Source organism: Neopelma chrysocephalum, unplaced genomic scaffold (genome assembly GCF_003984885.1).
Source record: "Neopelma chrysocephalum unplaced genomic scaffold, ASM398488v2 Primary Assembly neopelma1_143, whole genome shotgun sequence".
NCBI classification, from domain to species: domain Eukaryota; kingdom Metazoa; phylum Chordata; class Aves; order Passeriformes; family Pipridae; genus Neopelma; species Neopelma chrysocephalum.
In genome coordinates this window covers 436,327-456,706 of record NW_020897805.1, presented here as the reverse complement: position 1 = coordinate 456,706, position 20,380 = coordinate 436,327, and the positions used below count along the sequence as shown (strand labels likewise).

General features: G+C 52.3%; 1 protein-coding gene and 1 long non-coding RNA gene across 2 annotated transcripts in view; one reads left to right on the top strand and one right to left on the bottom strand.

The window, feature by feature from the left end:
• Positions 1–8,812, bottom strand: part of PAX2 (paired box 2) — a 99,575-nt gene extending 90,763 nt beyond the window's left edge. Inside the window, exon 1 of the mRNA XM_027700209.1 lies at positions 8,161–8,812. Within this exon, the coding sequence (XP_027556010.1) occupies positions 8,161–8,185 (25 nt within the window). The 5' untranslated portion in view covers positions 8,186–8,812. The remainder of the gene's footprint in view (positions 1–8,160) is intronic.
• LOC113975780 overlaps positions 1–13,946 on the top strand; it is a 211,767-nt gene extending 197,821 nt beyond the window's left edge. The window contains exon 5 of the long non-coding RNA XR_003536916.1: positions 13,896–13,946. This is a non-coding gene — a long non-coding RNA (uncharacterized LOC113975780). The remainder of the gene's footprint in view (positions 1–13,895) is intronic.
• Positions 13,947–20,380: the final 6,434 nt, after the last annotated feature.

Genomic DNA, 20,380 nt, shown 5'->3' with positions numbered 1-20,380 from the left:
TTTCTTTTTTTCTTTTTTTCTTTTCTTTTTCTTTTTTCTTTTTTTTTCTTTTCTCTTTCTGCCCCGCTTTTATTTCTTTTTCTCAAAGAGGATCTGAGGATCTCCCCCTTCTTCTCTAGCCCAGCCCCCCCCCAAGCTAGAAACATTTACACTTCAAAAGAGACGGCCGCCTCTCTGCGGAAATTTCAAGAAAAATAAACTTTTTGGGGAAGTTGCAGTGATAGCCATCTTTCGATCTGCTTCATTAGTCGGCTTTCTCCAGCTGGTCAAGTCGAAATCTTGTCCATTGATCCTGTTTCTCAGCCTCGGCCCCAATACACATAACCGGGAGGGCCCTGTCAGCTCCCCTCCGAAGTCCTCTGAGTTTTCCGTGCTGCTTTGGCTTCGTCAACTTGCCGCCTCACCTTGTCCCTGGGAACGGGGTTATACAGACGCCGCTCTCGGGAACTGCCTCCCCTGTTCTGCTGCCCGCCTGGGAAGGGCGCTGCGCCCAGGAACAATAGGGTCGAGTGGCGGGGGGAGCCCCTCGGAGGGGTCAGGCCTGGAGCAAACGGTTGTGCCTGCGATCGCCGTTGGCTCCAGACCCAGGACTTGCACCTACGTTGATTCCCAGTTTTCTACGGGTCTGTAGCCAATTACATTGGAAACCAGTTAAACGCGACCTATGGCCATAGGACGGGTGCTGCAGGAGCAGAAGTTTTGCATTTGTACAACATGAACATGCCGCTAAGTCCTTGGCTCCGCACCCTGCCTGTCTTCTTCCCCTTGCCAAGTGCTCGAACGCTTACAACCTAAATGTTGGTAGTTTGGAGGTCGTTTAGCTCAGCCCTTAATGTTCCCCCTACTATATTTACGAAATCACGGGATAAATCTATGCTGATCTTCTGTATGTGTTTTTCTGACACATATAGTTCTACATCAACTAATTTAATCTCTTGTGAGAAAGTCGGTGGCGAAATCCCTGGTTGTGAAAAGATAAATAGGAAAAAATATTATAAAAAAACCCCACAGAGATGTGAGCATTTAAGGAAAGGAATCGATGTGGTGTGTCAGAGGATCTTCAAGGAAGGGGGTGCTTTGATAAAACATTCTCGGACGACTTTTGGGGTGCTTTGTTTGAAGACAGGATGATTTCTGGCCTAAGATTTCCCGCTGCCTCTCACCAACGAGCACCCAGGGGAAAGGGGTGCCCACACCTTGGCTGTAGTGGTGCCGTGATCTGATTTTCCCAGTGGGGAGAGGGCGATGGGGCAGGGCAGAGGTGCCAGGCAGCAGCGTGGAGATATGGAAACAGGATCGAAGCTGTCTGGGAGGATTTCCTCGTGTCGCTTAGGGCCGCGCAGGGCCGGGCAGGGCGAGGAGAGGCAGACGGGGTCCTGCCGCCTCTCCCCGCCCCCCCAGTCGCTCTGCCCAGGAGACCCGAGATTGCTCTTGGTGGCCGAGTTTAACACATAAACATAAAGTTAGATTTTAAACGAACAATTAATAAGAAAGAGAGCTCGAAAAGAATAAAAGGCCCCCGTCCTTCCCCTCCTCCTGTGTCTCCGAGCCCCTCTTCCCCTCTCCCTCTCTCTCCCCCTCTAAGCACCTCTGGTCACGTTGGAGGATGAGTTTTTGGAGAGCTTCTGGTACAATATGGAGCACCACGGGCTGCAATTTCACACTCCACAGCACATTCCCCCTAAAGCTACTTTCTTTTTTTCCCGTCTAAGACCCCCTCATGTCTCCCCCTCTCTCTTTCTCTCGCTCTTTTGTGAGCCATGGGTGGGTTGCATGTCTGGGGGACGCCGGGGCCGCGAGGAGGCCGGCGGCCGGGCCCTGCCAGCGGGGCGGGTGCGTGTGTGCGCCGGGGGGGCCGCGCTCCCCCCTCGCCCTGCCTGCTGCTGGCTTTTCCCTTCTCTGCATTTGTTTGCCCTGAATGGTAATAGCCCACGTGTGCTGCTCTTTATTCAGTCACCGACACTTTAACCTCTCCTCTTTACAAGAGAGCGTTTGCCACAAAAACGAGACAAGCCGAAGACCTTTTGCTGCCTCATTGAGGAAAAAAAAAAAGAAATAAAAAGAAAAAAAAAAAAGAAAAAAAGAAAGAAGTGGGGGGGAAGCGAACAATGTGAAGAGACACTTCTGCAACAAAGCCGCCTCTTAGCGCACCAGGGCGGCCGGAGCGGGGCGAGTCTCCAAGCCTCCCGGGCCACAGACATATGGGGACAGGGACGGCTTCGGCACAGGCCGCCCCAGCCTGCCCCCTCCCGCCCTAAGCTGGCAGGCAGAGAGCGCGCACACGGCTCCCGGTGCTGAGTTGGGGCCTCGGTCTATCCCTGCCCCAGAACTTCGCACCCAGCCCCGGGCTGGAGGAGCCCTCGGTGCAGGCAGGGTCCCCAGACCTGGCTCCTGTCGAGGCGACCTCCGCAGGCCGGCATCACCGGATCGCCACAAAAGCTTTGTCACCGATCTTTCCTTTTGTCTGGCCCTCGGTCCCAGAGCCCCTACGGTCCTCTGCCTGCTCATTTCTTTGCCCCGGAGGGCAGAGCGGGGTTGAGGGCAAGAGAGTTCTGTGCTGCTCCTCTGCCCCCAAAAGGGGATGGCCCAGATGTGAACTCTTCTGCCTCTCTCATGATGGGAGGCTGAGGCACTGGCGAAGCCCAGCTATCTCCCTTTTGCCTTGGGCTGCCACTGGGGTAGAAGCGTGGGAGCCCCACTCTGCTGCTTCCTTACTCCCCCCCTGCCCCCCGCCGGAGATGTCTTTTTTTTTTTTTTGTCCTCCTCTAATTTCTCCATAAAACTCCCCATGAGTGAATTAGACGCTTATTAAAGTCTCCTTTTAATCAGCAGTAGTGGGAGATCCTCCCTCCCTCCCTCTCTCTGCCCGTCCAAGGTTAGTTTGCCTCAGGGCGATTTGCAAATGTTAGGATTTACAGTTATCACACGCAAAAACATTTATATAACCCCTAACTATAATACACCCATAAAAACGGGGAGGCAGCGAAAACTGCTGCGGATCAGCGAAAAACCCTATGGCTTGCCCATTAAAGTCCCCGGAAAGGGTAATTCCAGCAGTCAGAGGGGCCAAAGTGTGGTAATGACTGCCTGGGATTCACATCTCCAAAAATGATCGCACAAAGAGACCTACCGGGGAGAGGGGCGGCCGCTTCGCTCCGCTCCCTTCGCAGGGCCGGCGGGGGAAGTTGGGAGCAGACTTCTCCGCACATGCATTAGAAAGTGATAGATATGCCCCGAGACTTTACTTCTTCTTTCATTCTTTCCTTCTTTCTCTCCTTTTCTCTTGCTCCTTCCTTCCTTCCTTCCTTCCTCCCTTCCTCCCTTCCTCCCTACCCTCTCCCTTCTCTCTCCCTTCCCTCTCTCCCTCTTTCTTCCCATCTCTCTCTTCTTTTTCTTCCTAGCCAAGCTGAGCCCGGACAATTTCTATACATACACAAATCCACCTGCCCAGAGAAAGTTGCCCAGGTCGCGTTTCTGGCAACCCTTCCCAAGTCCCGTTGTGAACCCTGCCTCTGCTCCCTGCTCCCCTCCACCACGGGCGGCTCTCCGGTCCGATGGGATGCGCCGGGAGCTGGGTCGGGGAAGGCAGGCTCGTTTCCACCGCTAAACAAAGGCTGGAAACGCAGCAACAAAGGACCTGGCGCGGCCCCTGCGCCCGGTGCGAGAGCCGCAGGTGAGGGCTGGGGCTTGCCCAGCCGGGCGCGGGGGGTCCTGCTTGCGGAGCAGTGCTTAAATCGGCGCGGGGCGAAGGCGCGGGTCTGCAGGGCTTCAGGAGAAACTGGTCGTAAGTTGGTGGGGAAACTCTCTCCACCCCATCCCCTCTTTCTGGGAAAGCCGTGAAAACGGGCGAATTAATTTCTCTCTCCTCCTGTCCCTTTCGCAAAGAGGGGCTCGCTTATTCCCTTCCTCCGGCTAGGAGCCATCAAAGCCCAAGTTCGGCGCCTAATTAAAAAGAGTGGCAGGAAGACTCATTCCTCTTTAACATCAGCTGTTAATGGCCTTGGAGTATACTGCCTCTGAGGAGGAAAACACAGAGGGAGAGGCAAGGGGATGGAGTATGCGGGGAAACGGAGGGGCTGAAAGAAGTGGGGTGTCTCTAAGCGTGGTGGGGGAATAGAAGGAGAGATTAAAGGAAAGGGAGAATTTTAACTTATAAAAAGAAGGTGGAGGGGGCGGGGAAAGACTGAACTGTGAGCCGACATCAAATCCCTCCAGCTTCTCTGGCTATCTCACCCGGGCAGCTCGGGAAGGATGCGGAGTCAGAAGGCAACTGTGCGGGCGCGGGGGAGTGGCGCGCAGAGAGGAGAGAGGACGAGCGGATCCGGGATGGAGGGATGGACGGAGGGAGGGAGTATTTCCGAGCCCGGAGCGCTGTTCCCGGGTGCCTGCCTTGCCTTCTCTCTCGGACCCCGGTCTTTTCCCTCCTTCCTCTCCTCTCTGAGGTTTGCAAACCAAACGTCACCAATCAATACGAACCCCGGCTCTGTGGGTGCGTGTGTGGGTGTGTGTGCGCGTGTGACCGTGTTTGTTGATCCTGACCTGCTGGACTTCAAAAATCTGCCTCTTCCGACTCCCTCCCAGCCTGTAAGTTCAGAATTACAACCTTCTACATCTATGCAAACTTTTATTTATCGGAGAATTCCTTTCTCTAGGAGAAAGAAAAATTGTCACCATGTGATCAGCTAATTTCTGACACACGGGGCTTTACCCCTCCCCCAGCATGGGGAAAAAATATCTCCCCTGGATCTCTTTGAACTGTGCACAATCCATAACTTTGGCAATGTATATATAGTGTTATTTCTGCGAGGCAGTTTTCCAGGGTTAGGGGAAGTGGTTGCATTCTGCTAAATGGATCCTTTGTGGTGAGTGCAGATTTATGCCCAGTTTTGATTTATAATTAAATTAGCTTCTAATTCGCAATATGTGTGTCTGTGTTTAAAACGTATCTAATCTGTGAAATTGAGGACGGGGGCACTTTAAATGAAAATCTACCTTTCGCCTCAAGGGTTTCTTTATGAAGGGATAGCCGGGAGGGCAGCGTGCAGCAGGAAAGTGAGGCTGTAATTTCCATTAAGAGATGTCAATCAATCCCTCTTTTCAATACATCAATTAATAAATCCGATTGGTGCTGCAGGCTGCTCCCCCCCGGGCACTGTTTCTGGCCGGATGGGGAAGTGTGAGGGGAAGGCGAACTTTGGCAGGGAAGTCCCCGCAGGCAGAGCCCGACCCGACCCTCCCCCTCCCCTTCTCCCCCGCTCCGGCCCTGCACGGGGCTCCGGGACCAGCTCCATCCTTGGCGCGGCGCTGGGGGAGGCAGGCGAAGCCGGCGGGACTCTCCCTGTCGGCTCTTGGGATCTGGCAGAGCTAAATTAACACAACTTGGTGAGATACGGTCGATTTTTTCCGACCCAACGGTGGGGGCGTGCACACGCGGTTAGATCCGGGCCCGGGACCCCCCATCTTAGTTGATTTATATTTAGGCTTCACTTACTTAAACGACCCTCCCCTCACCGTCCCGCCCCACGCAGCTCTAACCCGGGCAATAACATCGTCGGTTTGATTGGTTATTTTCCAACAGAACCACAGCACCTAGCTTTAATTTTTCACAATTAAAAGGAGGCCGGGATGGTGGGGAACTCCCTCCTCCAGCCTGACAGCTCGCCCTAGCTCTCCTTGCTGTTAGCGTGCGCTCCGCACCTACAAATTATCGGGGAAATGGGGGGAAAAGGGTATTTTTTTTTTTTACGGGCAAATGCAGTAATGCTGTGGTTTCTCCATAACTTAGCAATTACACAGATTCTCCTTTATTTTCAAGTGGCGCTGGTAGTTCAGCAGAACATCACCGTGATGGGCAGGCGGGTGGAAGCCCGAGGACACTCCGGCACAGGGTTGCCCGGTGCCCACATGAGGAAGGCTGTCCCGACGGGGACGGGACAGGTGTGTGGAAGTGGGACGGCGCCGGGACAGGGCGGCACCCAGGTCTTCCGGTTGGGTCTCTGCCCTTAGAGCTTCACAGTGAGGAACAGCCGACAAACAAAACTAATTCAATGTGTCGCCTCTCCCTGACAGCACAAACACGGTATTTTATAGAAATCCGGCTACAGAAAGGGCTGACTTTCCCGAACCCACGACCGATGTAAAAAAGACGTTTAGAGGGAGGGAGACCATCCTCAAACTACTCCGTAGTCATTGTCATCATCAAGCCTGTCCATTTGATTTAAAAACACTATGATAAGGAGCACGCTCTCACTGAACGTTGTCTCCTCAGCTTTCTTTTTCCCCCCTCCCAACCACACAGCTTTGTACTCTCAGGTTTGCGAGCTGCTGTTGTCGGTTTGAGTTGCTTGGCACAAGCATCGTTTTGTGCGTCTCCAGCGAGAGGGGTAACGCTGGGTGAACAGAGGGCTGCGAGCAGGAGCACAGGGACTGCGGGGCTGAACTTCGGGAAGGAACGAAGTAAAAAGAAGAGAGAGAGAATGAGAGAGAGTCTCCCAGGCAGCTTGATCCCATTAGCTCCGTCCTTGGGTTGCATATTTATACGGTCTAGGAGGTGAACAGATGGACTATCAATTTAATTCCATCTTCAACACCATCAGAGATTGATTTTCTACTCGCTTTTAATTTTGCCATAATTAATTAGATCATTACAACTGTTTTCTATTGATCTCCCTATTTAAACCTCAGATGCAAAGGGACTTCGGCAGATCCTTTAAAAGCACAGGAGGGAAAAGGAACAGAGGGGGTTGCAAACTTTCTGAAGGTTTTTTTTCTAGTTTTAACTTAGAACATTTTCGGTGCAGAATAGCGAAAAAACGCCTCTGTGGCCTTTCCTTTTAGGAAGCCTTTTTCGTTGCCTTTATATTTTTCCTTTGCGTTTTGGTGAATATTTGTCATATTTATATACAGTATACAGCATATATAATGGATTTAATTGATTCGATTACGAAAACATAAGCTTGCACGTGTACATGCGCCTATATATTCACATATAACGTGTTTAATATTGAGATTTACAGAGGTGGTGCACACACATTTATAAATGGGGAATCTATCGACAGACGAGATGTGGTTTTCTGAAGGGCAAATATTTTTATTTGCCTCCCCTACGTGTTTGTCTGTGCCCCTGAATTCCTCTTTAGATGGGGGATATTTCACCGTGCGACTCCACCAGAAATGACAAAGGAAAATCGGCGCTGCCAGCTCCGGTTCCCAACCTCGGCTCCCAGCGCCCGCCGCAGCCTTTCTTTCCAAGCCTCCCCTGCAGCAAACGATTAGCAGCCGGGGCAACAGCACGGCTCTGTGCTGGCAGTCGGTGACGTTTGCATTTTAAACCACTATGTCGTTTTTTTCCCAAAATCCCTAAATTAAGAGCTCTGTTTATATACGTAATTTGAGGGAACCAAACCGCGTAATTATGCTTTTACCGCGAGCGGCAGCGCCGAGGAAAACCTCTCCTCTCCGGCGGGGTTTGTTTGAAGCTTTGTTTGCAAATCATAAAATTGCTGACTGGGAACATGGGGCGATCCGGAGACCCATCCGCCGGCGGGGCAGGTTTGAGGGGCGCAGAGCCAGCCCCTCGCTAGGGGGGGACGAGATGCCAGCCCCCGCCCGCCGCAGCCCCGCGCCTCGGCCCCGCAGAGCCCGGCGAGGCGCTGGGCTGCCGGAGGGGCCCGAGGCGGGGACAGCGCAGCTCCAGAGCCACCACAGCGAACAAAGTTTCACGAGATGGGGAGGGAGTCGGTGGGGGAAGAGTTTAGGCAATGCCCCGAACTTTCTGCCGGCGGGAGGGAGCTCCGGGATTGAGGCAAATAGACAAAAGCCGGTGGTGGGGTCTGGCCCGGCCGGCGGGGGCGCCTGGAGGGCGGCGAGGAGGGGGGAGCCGGGGCTCGGCCGGCTCTCCCTCGCGTCTGGGGGCTCCCTTGCGGGTCCTTGCGAAGCTCCCACGGTGGGAACCCAGCCTTTCGAGATGGTCTGGAGCGGGCACCCGTAAGGAAAGGGAACATTTAGCAGGTGAGATAGCAAGTGTTAGAGGGGAATCTGGCGAGGCGAAGAGGGTGTGTGTGGAGGAGAGCAGAGGCAGGCTGCCTCCTGCCAAAGGAGGGAGTTGGGGGTAACGGTCTCATCCCTCCCTGCTGAATATTCAGCGCCCCCCCGCCTTACCTGCTCTCCCTGAGCTCTGAGCCATGGCTCCTCTGCCTAATGGCCCGTCTCCCCGGGACGGCTGCAAGCCAGTAGATCTGCCGCGGCCTTTTCTTCGCTTCTCTCCTCCCCGCTTGGGTGTCTTGCTTTCCCCCGCTGACTTTCGAGATCTAGGCGCAACCACCCAAAACTAAACGGTTTAGATAACAACACACACACACCAGAGCACCACCACCACCACCAAAAAAAAAAAAATAGCCAGCCACAGAGAAAGAAACGCCGCTCTACTGAGCCGGGACAAGCTAAAAGGAGGGGAAAATAAATAACAATCAAAGCAAGTGCAGCGCTGCTGCTTATAAAAGTGGAGAGGGACTCACCTGCTCCAGTCTAGCAGGGCTGTGCAGCTAGGGAAGAAAGGGGCTGGGGGATTCTTGCGGGGATCCTGCAGGAGGGGGGGCAACGCCTGGACTTTGAATCTGCTTCCCCTTGCCCCCCTTCCGCAAACGGGCTACCTGTAGGGAAGTCTTGTTGCAACAGTAGATTAATTTGTTGTCTTATTACCATAAAAATGTGCTCGGAGAGGGGCTGGCAAGGGAGAGGGGGACGCGGGACAGAGGAGGAACTTCCTCCAAGTTGAAAAGGGAGGCGGTGGGCTCAGGCTGAGGGGGAGCGCGTCGGAGACGGGGCGGGGGGGTTAGTGGCGCAGCCCACTCGGGAATGACAGCGGTCATCTCGGGGGCCCAGGCAGACTCCAGATGGGGTGGCGGGGAACGGGGATTCCACCGTTTACTTTGGAGGGGACAGAAGGCAAACCTGTGAAGTCTACCTCTGTGAGCACCTAGCTTTGTGCTTCTGAGAGGTTATCTATCTGCCCATCAATCCCTCTGTCCCTTCATTTATCTATCCACTCGTTTTTTTCCTTGCTCCTACGGCCACGTTTTGGTACAGGCTTCACGACTGAAAATAAATAAATAAATAAAACAAAGCTCCAAAGAAAAGAAGAAAAATTTCCAGTGCTAAAGACATCACTGAACGAATATTTTTCTTTCTCTCATTCTACCCCTCCCTTCCATCTCCCCATTGATTGAAAGTCTCTCTCAGCTCCAACAAGGAGTCCCAGGAAAAATGAACCATTCTGCTATCGATTCTTCATTAAAATTACATTTCTGCATTTGCTAAATTGGTTTTAAAAAGCTTCCCCTGTTATTATTGTCTTGTCAGAGCCGGCGGTGCTGGGCAAACAGTATTTAAAAGCTTGGGACCTCTCCAAGATGAGGCTGTTGGGGGTTATGTGTGTGCATATGTTTCTTTTTCTAAAGTGTTTAGGAAAATGTTAACAACGCGGATTGGAGAAAAGCATGCCCCAGACAAGTGGGGAATTGAAAAAATAAGGAAGGAGGAGGGAACGCTTTCCTTCATATCACTTAAAAATCGTCGATTGTCTCTTCAAGCAAGGAAAAAGAAACTTTCATTTTAAATATCTAAATGGAACACCAAAAGTCAATAATTGCAGCAACGAGTATTTGCCTCAGATGCCGTCTCCATCCCACTCTGCAGCAGCCGCTGGATCTGTCTGGAGCGGTTTGTCACCTCCCTGCAGCCTGAGCCCTGCTCGCAGCCGCACGCTCCTGCCGCGCTGAAACGTGCTTCCTCGGTGAGATGTTTAAATAAGTCCAGCTAACCCTCACACACGAACCAGATTCTTCCGACCTAACCCCAACAAACTCCACGGAATCCCCGTCCTCCCTCCCCAAACTGGTGTGAGAAAAACCCACGAGGTACTCTGGGAGATTTACTTTGAATTCCGCAAATCTCTCTCGAAAGAGCAGGGAAGCAGAAATGTCTTCCTGATGTGTTTATCCCCTAATCAGTTCATTAGTTATAAACAACATGACATTAGAAGTTAGGAGGCAGTTGATATTAATTTTTATTTAACTAGTTGATGTTTAATCCGTCACGCCAGACTGCTTAGAGAGAGCTGCCTGACACAAACCAGTTAGAACTTCATACACCGCGATGATCGGCCGGGCACCGGGACAAACAAACGGCGGCGGGGGGGCGAGGGGCAGGGAAACTGAAGGGAAGGGAGTGAGGGGGAAAGGGGCAAATCCGGGAAAGAGGGAAAAGCAGCAAAGGAGATTGGAAAATTCCCCCCTTCACTGGAAAAAAAAAAGGGGGTGTGTGAATGGGCAGAGAGAGGGAGGTGGGGGACGAAGCATGAAAAACATCGCCAGCAGGCTGAGCCGAGCGGGCCGGCAGGAGCAGGTGCCCATACCAGTCTCCCTTGCGGGCGAGGGGCGGCCTGGCGGGCGGCCCGGGGGCGCGGGGCGGGCTGGGCGACCGGGCCGGGGCTGCCCGGGGGCGCGACAGGGGCGACGTGCGCCGTCGGGCAGAGCGAGGGGCGCCGCCGAGAGTCCTCTCTTAATTAAAAGGGGCGCCGGATAATTAGAACGAGGCTGGCCGAGGGAGAAGAGCAACACGTGGGGGGCCGGGACAAATGGGAACCGGACTGTTCCCGGCTTCCCGGGGTGTAACAGTTCCCTTTGGTGTCAGACTGCGACCCTTAACCAAGCAGCGCAGGTGCTACTGCAAATAGAAGGAGTGAACGATTATGGGTACACTTACGGACACACGTCTCTTCCTACCTTAAAGCCGTGCTGAAGTATTATCTAACTCGAGTCTAGAATGTTACAGACTTCCCTATTATAATTTCTTGTTTCTCCCCTTGCAGCAAATTGGTGCCATAGAAATGATTATAGCGTACCTGTTTGGCTCTACACCATCTTTATATACGTGAATCTCTACTCTTTACCCACCGACCCTGCCGACATGGAGGACACCCCCCCCGCCTTTGCTCCCGAGGGGAGCACCGAGCATTATCCCAACACCTCCCCTTTCTGCGGCGGGACCCCCCGCGTGAGTGGTGCTGTGCGCCCCTCGTGTGTCCTTTCGTTCAGCACTGTTCAGAATTTATTAAGGCGAGCTATTATAACTGTATCCACAATTTCACAATTAAAGCATTTATTGCCGAAGCAGGAAAACCCTGGGCAACAGCTCAGTGCAGTGCTTGCCCTGGACGGCTGTTCCTCCGTGCGGCAGTAGCTGTGCGGCTGTGACTACAGGGAAAGTGTTTCTGATATTTTAATATCAATTTCCATATTAATCAATCACCCCAAACATCTATCTGCTGGATAAAGGAAATAGTTCACATTCCGAAGAAAATTGCCTGCTTTCCTGCAGTTAATAGTTAACTCCGGAATAGAAAGTTCCCAGGGAAATGCGGAGGCAGGGGGAGCGTGGCTCTCCCTGCTCCCAGACAGCACCGGTCGCCACTTCCCCCTGGCCGCGGCTGCTCGTACCATTCGGGAAAATCTCCCGGCTCCTCTGCTGCGGGTTCGGGCTACGGCTGCCCGCGCCTTTTAGTAAAAAACCAAGACGGAGTGTCTTAAGGGATAAACTCCTGATGGGGCTGTGATGTACAGAAAGGAGGCAGGTAGGCTCTTTCCCCATAGACCGAGACAGAAAGTGGCTGCAACAGGTAACAGGGCAGACACCAGCGACACGGGGAGCAGGGGCGCTTTCCAGTGGTGAGGGGAAATCCACACTTCTTGGCTGTTTGGTTTGAGAAACATCGTAAGGAAATGTGTGCCTTTCCCTTTGTCCGACATCTCCTCTCCCTTTCTCTGAGGCAGGGTGTGCTTTGAAGGGTGGAGAGGATATTAAAGAGGGGACATGCTGAGGAACCGGCGAGGGAGATGCAAAGGCAGAGGCGAGGCTGGACCCTGGCCGGAAGCTGCAGCGCTCGGAGGCCGCTCCTTGTGGCCCGGCCGGCAGGCAGCCGAGCACGGGCGGAGACGGCCCTTTCCCGAGAGTTTCGGGGTGACTTCAGAGGTGCGAGATGTCCGTGTCGCTGCCGCGCTGCTCCGCACTGTTGCCTTAGTGCTGACCTGGCCACCTGGTGCCTTTTGGCGGTGATAGTGGAACTGGGGAGGACACAGGGAGAGGGTAGAGGAGCAGAACAAGGAGTGGGCCTCTCCTCTGGTTCAGGGATGTCCGTAGAGCCTGTGGGATAAACAGGAACACTTCGAACTACAGAAGTTGGAAGGATGCTGCTGGCGCAGGAGGAGGCTGCCTTTCCCGGGGCTGGGCTGGTGTTAGAGCAGCGGAGTGGGAAGGGGGTTGCGAGAAGTGTGGGGTGGGTGGGGTGAGTGCCTGGGAGGCGGTGGGTTAGGGTTGCCATGGGATGGGACCCGCCTGGCTGCCTGTGGGACGCACTCGCAGGGGCTCCCTCTCCGGGTCGCTCCGGCAGGGTGTCGGGGTGCTGGTGAGTGGGGTGGGCGGGAGGGAGCCGGGGGAGCTACGGCAGGAGACGTCGGTGCCGCGGCCTTGGCGTGAAGTTGTCAGCCCGGACGTGGCGCAGGGAGGAGCGGGCTGGGCGGGCGTCCCGATGCCTCCCGGGGGCACCAAGCCCACTGGCTGCGGGAAGCCGGATTCCCGGCCAAGATCAGGACGGGAGTTCGTGCACCGGCTCGGGGGGAGCCCCGAGGGGCGCGCATCCCCCTGTCCCGGGGCGGCCCCGGCTCCGTTGCCGGCGGGGCGGTCGGGCCGCGCGTCCCGCCAGAGGGGGCAGTGCAGATCGGCGGTGCCGGGCACGGGGTTCCGGCCTCGGCCCGGCCGGGGGGCTTCTGCCCCAGTCCCGGCGGAGCCCAGCAGCGTTAACCCCTCGCTGCCCTGTAGTGACGCTCAGATTCAAGAGCGCTTCCCAAAATATTTCCACGCCCCCAGCCGGTCATCCCGGCCGGAGGCGGCGGCTGGCAAAACCAGACGAAGTCTCCTGGGGTCGGGGCTACCGCTCTCCCTGAGCGGGGCCGGGGGCGGGCAGGAATGCTCTTCAGGGGTTTGGGGAGACGTCGGTGTGATCACTTCTTCCTTCTCCAGGTGGTTCAACACAAGTTTCTAGCTCAAGGAAGGGGACCCAGCAGCCAGGCGGCCTGTGGGTGCCCTGTGCTTAAGGACAGCCTGGGCCCGGAGAGGCCAGGGAGATGCCCTGGGGCTCAGGGAATGTGGGGGATCGCTGCGTGGATTAAGGGAGGAATGAGAGAGGGGGACACGCAGGCAGGGGACTCCCGCTTGCCGTTGCCAGAACTGAAGAAAAAGAAAGGAAAAATTGAAGATCACGTAAAAACCATGAGAGGCTGGAAGCACAGAGTGCGCCCTGTGCAAAAGAAGGTGAAAAGTGAGATGGAAATGAGGATGAATGCATAGACAGAGAAACAGACACTGATTTTTACTAATATTAGAGAAAAAGGACTGAATAAAGAAGGAGATGTTTAATTTGATGATGAAAGGGGGATGGATGGATGGATGGATAGATAAATAGACAGAATAGATACAAAATTTTAAGGTGAAAAAATAGAATACGTGAGAAGAGGAAAACAAAATTATGAAAAAATCCACCTTTCTAGCGTTTATGGGTAGAAAGAAGGGAGTGAGAGGGCAGAGGAAGAGAAAGAGTAAGAGAGGAAAGGAAAGGATAAAAGGAAAAGGAAAAGAAAAAAGTAAGGAGAAGAGTAAAGAGGTTTTTAAGAGCCATCAAACAGTTGGTAGGCATGAGAATTAGAACAGAAAAGCAGAAACATTTATGGCAGCTGCGCCGAGGCGATTTCCCCATTGGCATTTTATGGAGCTCCTAAATCTCAGCTTAACGCTGTTTTGAGCTGTAAGAATTATTTTCCACCGCACTTTTCTTTTTTTAGGTTCACTTCCAGTTTCCATAGCGGGTCCCCTGGAGCAGGCGGAGCAGCCGCCCGCGAGCAAGCGCCTCCCGTCGGGCCGACGGGCAGCGGGCGCTCGCCCCTCCGCGCCAGGGGGGACGCGGCAGCTCCCGGCCCTCCCGTCCTGGCGTCCCCCGGCAGCCCGGGCGTCCCGCGGGGTAGCAGCAGGAGCGGCTCCCAGCTGCCTCACAAGCGCCGGTGTGGGCCGGCGGGCAGAAGCAACAGTTCCCCGGCACGTCGAGGGAGGGGAAGGACCGACTTTTCCCCCGGGCACAGCTTTCCCCGGGATGGGGAGGGGGAAAGCGGCGGCACGGCGAGGTTGCCTAGCTCCGCAGCTCTTGCCGGGCGCGGGTGCGAGTGTTGGGGAGCGGCTGGGGTACAACAAAGATAAACCTCAAGGTGCGAGAAGTGAGGGAGCAGTGGTTGTCCCTTCCCAGACAGCCTGTCTTAACACGCCGTCTCCACGTCGGTGGAAAACTCCAAACCTCGGTGGAAAACTCCAATACTCCAGGCACTAATAATGATAAGAGGAACAATAATGACAACAATGATAATGTATTTCCGTATATTAAAACAGAAAATAAATATCCTCCTACACCCGCTGCCTCCCCAGTCCCCGGATCTCTGGAACGTGCTGAGTCTTCAGGGTGTTTCAGAGCCTGGGGTAGGTTTGGGAGAAGAATATTGACTGGAAGAGTAAAAGCCGGGGGAGATGTAACTAGTGCGCCTTTCACCTTTTCCCGGGAACACAACCATTGTCCTTGTGACAAGAATCTCGGTTATGGTCTGAGAGCTTTAGAGAAAAGGGAACTTTGCAGGTCTGTCTCCTAACTCTGCTTCGGGCAGCTCTCTCCGCCTCCCTCCCGCTTGCCCCGCCACCCCGGCAACCCCCGGGCTCTAAACCAGTTGATATAAAGGTGTGTGCGAGGGGGATAAAAGTTCCAGTCTCTCATGAGGGGAGAAAGCTGCAGGGGCAGGAGCAAGTTAATTTCCAGCCGATTTCTCATTACTCTTCTTAACGCCTGTAAGGGAGAGAAAATTAGGCACACAGCACACGTTTTGACCACTTCATAAAAAATGCAGATTTGAGAGATGATGTGAAATGTGCCCTCGAGTCAATGATTAAAGATAGCTGACTACATTTTTTTTTTCTATTTGGAGTTGAGATGAGAAATGCCCCTGAGCTCTGTAGGTCCAAGAAGGGTCCTTTAATAACTGATAAATTGGCCCAAGAACTCTTTCTTCTCCTCTCAGCCCCCCGCCCTATCCCCTCCACCACCATACGTCGTTCACCGTCAGGGAAGAAATGGAATCCGCTGGTCTTCGCCCGGCGATCAATAGGAATCGCTCTCGGGGGATTATTTTCTGAGCGGTCCATGAGTGGGAGGACAGGACCAGTCGTGACACTCCAGCGAGTGGGTGCTGCTGCCTTGTACCACTTGTGTCAGTAGTTTTCCCTCCCCACCAACCCCTTGGCTTGTCAACTTTGCCTGCGAGCCGGCCAAGGGACAGAGATTCTGGTTCAACAGCGTTAAATATTTGCACTTAAAAACACTCGAGGGATGAGATGGCCAGTCTAGAAAGAGGCGTTTTCACGTCTATTTTGGAAGGGGAAGAAGCTAAGGAGAGTTAATGGCCAGGGGCGTCTTTGGCACCTGCCACCTCTCTCCGATTGTCAGGAGTCGGGTCTTTTGCAAGTTTCCTAAGAAAGTTTTGTCATCGACGGATGTTCATGTAAAGGGGGGGCACCCGCCTACCCTAGCTACGGCCACTCCTAAGCGGACAAAGAAGCATTTGCCGAGTCCTGCAAGGGGGAGGTTTAAAGGCACAATGAAGGGAAACTGACAGGAAGAGCCTTGATCTGTCTCTTCCTTGCCTGGCGTCGGATGGTACAAAACGCCCAGGCTGCTGGCTTCCAGGGCTGACATTGTCGGTGGAAACAGGAGTTAGGAATGCTGAGGGAGGGGCGAAGTGCCCTCCAAGAAAGTGCTTCAACTTATGACTTTCTCAAACGCATCTTTCCCTGCGGCCCCCACCACAAATTTGAGAGGAAGAAAAAATAGAAAGGGAAGGAAAGATAAGACGAGAGAAGGGGCTCGGTGGGGGGAATAAAATCAAAGCTTTCCAGCCCGCTGGAAGAAGAAATGTGTATTTCTTTTTTCTAAACACTTCTAATTTTTCAAACCAATTGAAAATAATAAAATGTATAAAGAAAGCAGGGATGCGGTTTTCCAGAGCTCAGCTGCTGAATAACTCCTCATCACCCGCACCGATTTCTTTGATTAATCCCGAGGTCTGAAGTAGAAGCAGTTCCAGTGTGATACCTTACACGCCAAGCTGCTTCTGCTTCCCTACTTTGTTAGACTCGTTTATGCGCATTTTTAAACAATAATTTCGACTCCTTTTCCCCTTAATAAATCCATTTTTTGAAGCGGTACCTGCTTTCTAATTGCCCTGAATAAATGCCTTCCCTATCTCCGGTTTCTCAAGTCCAATGGCACCCTGGTGGGAAGGAGGTCGCAGGCACCAGGCCGGGGTACCGGACCACCCCAGCTTCTGGCAATTTCCTCCTGCTCTGTAGTCGGGAACTTGTAATTGTAATTTCATGTGCGAAACGGTGCAGACCGACATTCACTCTCTTAATGGGACTTAATGTAACTGTACACGATCCTTTATGCAGCCATATATCTAACGAGCTCTCTCATTGCTAGACGTATTGCCAATTCTCAGATTCCCCGCGTAACTATAAGTATATATGTTATATTCACAACTACGAACATATACCCGAAATAGATTCGTCTGTGGAGAGGAATACGTGGCAATATGTACGAAATGTATAATATAAACCCGAATCTTTATATCAAAATAAAGATATTTTAATTTATATATATATTATGCCATATAATAATTTCTTTTGGAGACATCTAGGGAGCATTTAGTATGTGGAGAGAGGCACCTGTGCGGAGATCTGAACGGGAACGTTCCCGTGTGCTTTCACAGCCTGTGTTTATGAACATATATCACATATATCTCCCTCTCCCCTCTTACGCATGTATAAAATATCAACATGATGCTGTAGAAAAGCTGTGAGCTCTGCACAGTTCTTTACCCCTTTGCCAGATGATGCCGTTGTTTATAAAATCGCACTTCTCTGCCAGGCGGCTTGCACCCTCCGTACTAATTCACACTACCGAGTCATTTATCCAGCTTTCATTTCTCCGTGAATTACCCGTCTCGGAGTCAACCAGAAGCACCAAATCCCTGCCTTTCTGATGAATGGACAATATTGTCTGCTTTTTTCAGGGCGAGAGAAAAATAGCTCGGGCAAACGAGAGCGAAGCCGGAGGCTGCTCGGCGGCTGCCCCGCAGGGAGCGGAGTGGGACCAGTCCCCGCTTCGCGGCCGAGCCCCCCCAGCGCCTCTCCCCGCCGCGAGTGGGTGAGCCGTAGGTGCGGCTGCGGCCGCGGGTGGGAGAGGCACCGGGGAAGACTCGGGCTGGATCCGGGCTGCCCCCGGCACGGGGAACCGCAGCCCGCCGAGGATGCGCCTGCCTCCGCTCCCCGGCGTGCGGTGCCTGTGTGCGGTTTTCCTGGGCTGGCTTTGGGCTGCTTCGCAGGAGGCGCTAATTAGAGTGTAACTGCCAGGTCATTGATTTCAGAGTTGTTGTTGTTGTTGTTGTTTTCTTTCTTTCTTTTTTTTTCTTTTTTTTTTTTTTTTTTTTTTTTCCCTGACGTGAAATATCAGCCCAGCTCAGAGGCAGTAAGAGCTGGGTTGGGGATAGCCTCTGAGATCCCCCAGACCAACAAAACCCAATTAACCTAATACACGCACACTGCTGGCTTGGGAGTTTCAACCTCCAGACCCGCGGATCTGTCTGTTTTCCCTTTGTTGCTTTGTTGTAAGTCTCCTTCTGAAGACGATATCTGAATGCAGGCAGCATTATCAATGACTTTTAAATAATAACAAAGGGGGAAAAATAAAAATAATCAGCCCCGCCTCTTCTAGTTTCAATTACTCTAATTAAAAACCCGAAAGGCAATTCCTAGGCAATATCTAATAATAGAATTAGCAATCGGATCCATCATTTCACACGGGGATTTACTTGCAGGGGTACTGCGCGAGCTCTATTAATAATAATAAAAAATCCTTCTAACCCTCTTTTTAAAATTAATAACTCTGTAATTATAATAATTTTATGTGCCTTTTTATAAGAAGAGGTTAATGTTGCCACAGTCTGGGGATGGGAAGGATGAAGCGAAGCGAAATACTGCTGCTTAAACTGACACCTTCCTATTTTATTAGGAGACATTATTATTATCAGACATCTGCAGGTAGAGAATTAAAATTAAAATCGCTTTCAACAATTCAATACACTTTTTATCAGCCATCTATCTGAAAATCATGAACATTCATCATCGGAGGCATTCTCCCTGAAAACAAGAACCCATTCAAATTTTACACAAATTATCATATTTATCATAGTCTGAAACTCTGGAGTAACATCTCCACAAACTGTCTGCTAACTCCCCAGGGAACTGAATTCCACTCCGCAGTCGCTCAGAGCAATTCTCGCTCCCTCTCCCTCTCTCCCGGCCCTTTCACACTATCTGCTTCCTGCGACTCCGCAGCCCCCAGAACAGAGGGAGCGAGGGCGCAGAGGGAAGGGGGTGGAGGGAGAAGGATGCAGCGACAAACAACATTAAAATAAAGCAAAACAAGGGGAAATGCCATCTCTACTTCTTGCAAGAGAAATAAGTTTCGCCTGATGTAGCGAGACTTCAAAGCTTAAAGCTCTCTGCTGATTTTGGGAGGGTGGCGTCGGTTTATCTTTGAGATGGATGTCTTTGCATGAGACCATTATTATAAGGAGCGGAATAATAGTGATGATAATAGTAGTAATAGTAATGTCTGATCCTCTCCGGTTTGGTGTGTTTTGAGTTTTTGGGTGGTTGTTTTTTTTGTTTGTTTGTTTTTGTTTGTGTTGTTTGTGTTGTTTTTTTTTTTCCTTGTAGAGTTCCATGGGCGCAGTGAAAGATACTGGCGGTTATTTATGTGGGCACTAGATGCTGGTGACAAATGACACGAATCAGTGCTTCCTGTTTGCGGGTTTGGGTGAGACAAATCACTTCCCACGCTTTGCTAATGACAAAAAGTTCATCAGTGCTGAATCAGGGGCTGGAGCCGCGCCGGCTCCACGCCTTCACCCATCCCCTCCGCAGATGCGCTGCTCAGGCGGAGGGACCGGCAGTGCAGAGGGGCTGCCCGGGCCCCCGGCCCCGGCCCCGCCGCCCCCGGCCCCGCGCACCTCAGCACCGCGGAAAAAGTAGTTCCAATACAATGTTTGTTAACTAGGTTATCTAGGCTGTAGAAGATTTTAATGTTGAATTTTATAGCTTTACCACGCTCTACCGTCCTTGTGAATATTGTAATATTGCATTTTTTACAAGTTACTCTTCTGTTAATGTTCCAGCTAGTAACTTTTATAATCCTCCTCAATGAAATTTTTTTGTATTCTTCCGCACCGTTAACCTCAATGGCGGCACCTCAGCCCCTGGCAGGAGGCAAAGATGAAATGAATTCCTCTTTAATCAGAAATAATAATAATAAAAACACACACAAGGCTCTCTCTGCCTTTTATTTCAGTTTTTCTTTTCGGGGAGGGGGTGATGCCTCAGGAGTCTCCAGCCCCTTCCCTCTGCTGTGCTCGCATGTGCCTCTGGCAGAGCTGGAGGTGGGCCAGGGGTGGTGCTTGCCCAGCCCTGGTCACTCCACTGGGGATGGGGGCCATGGCTTGCCCAGCCCTGGTTCCTCCAACCCCCCTTGTCCCCCACCCCCAAGGTCCTTTGGTTTCTGGTGACAGCCTGGAAGCTGGCTGTGCTGCAGGTGTGAGCTGGCGGCCTTCTCAGGGTTGCCCACAAGAAACGAAAGTTAGGCACTTTTTTTCTTTCTTCTTCTGTAATTCTGTCCGTGGGTTGATTGAGATGCTCCACAGAGCAGCAGCTTTAGAGCAAGTCCTGCTGGTGTCAGTCAGTTGAGCTCGACTCACTCTCTGGTTTCTGTTGACCTCAGCTGGGCTGGAGGTGCCCAAGTCCTAGCTGTTTGTTTTGCTGAGTGATCTGAGGTGGATCTAGAAGAGGTACACATGCAGAAAATGCACTCAGATGGACTTTTAACAAAATAAATCCCTTTAGATGTAAATAAAGCTGGAAATCACCTCCCCCCCCCAAGCTCCCCAACCTCTAGATGCCCTTACAAATTAATTAGACTTGCAAGCACAATGATCATCACCCAGCAGAAAAAGGAATCATACAGCAGCAATGAACTGAGTGCCCATTAGCCCAGGAACTGCATTTTGAACAAGGATTGGATGCTGTTATTTCCCTTGGTCATTAGCATTTAAGAACTTTGTCTCAGGCTCAGCCTGTCTTGTGTCAATGAAATACTGGAGGGGTTTGTGTATTTGTTGCA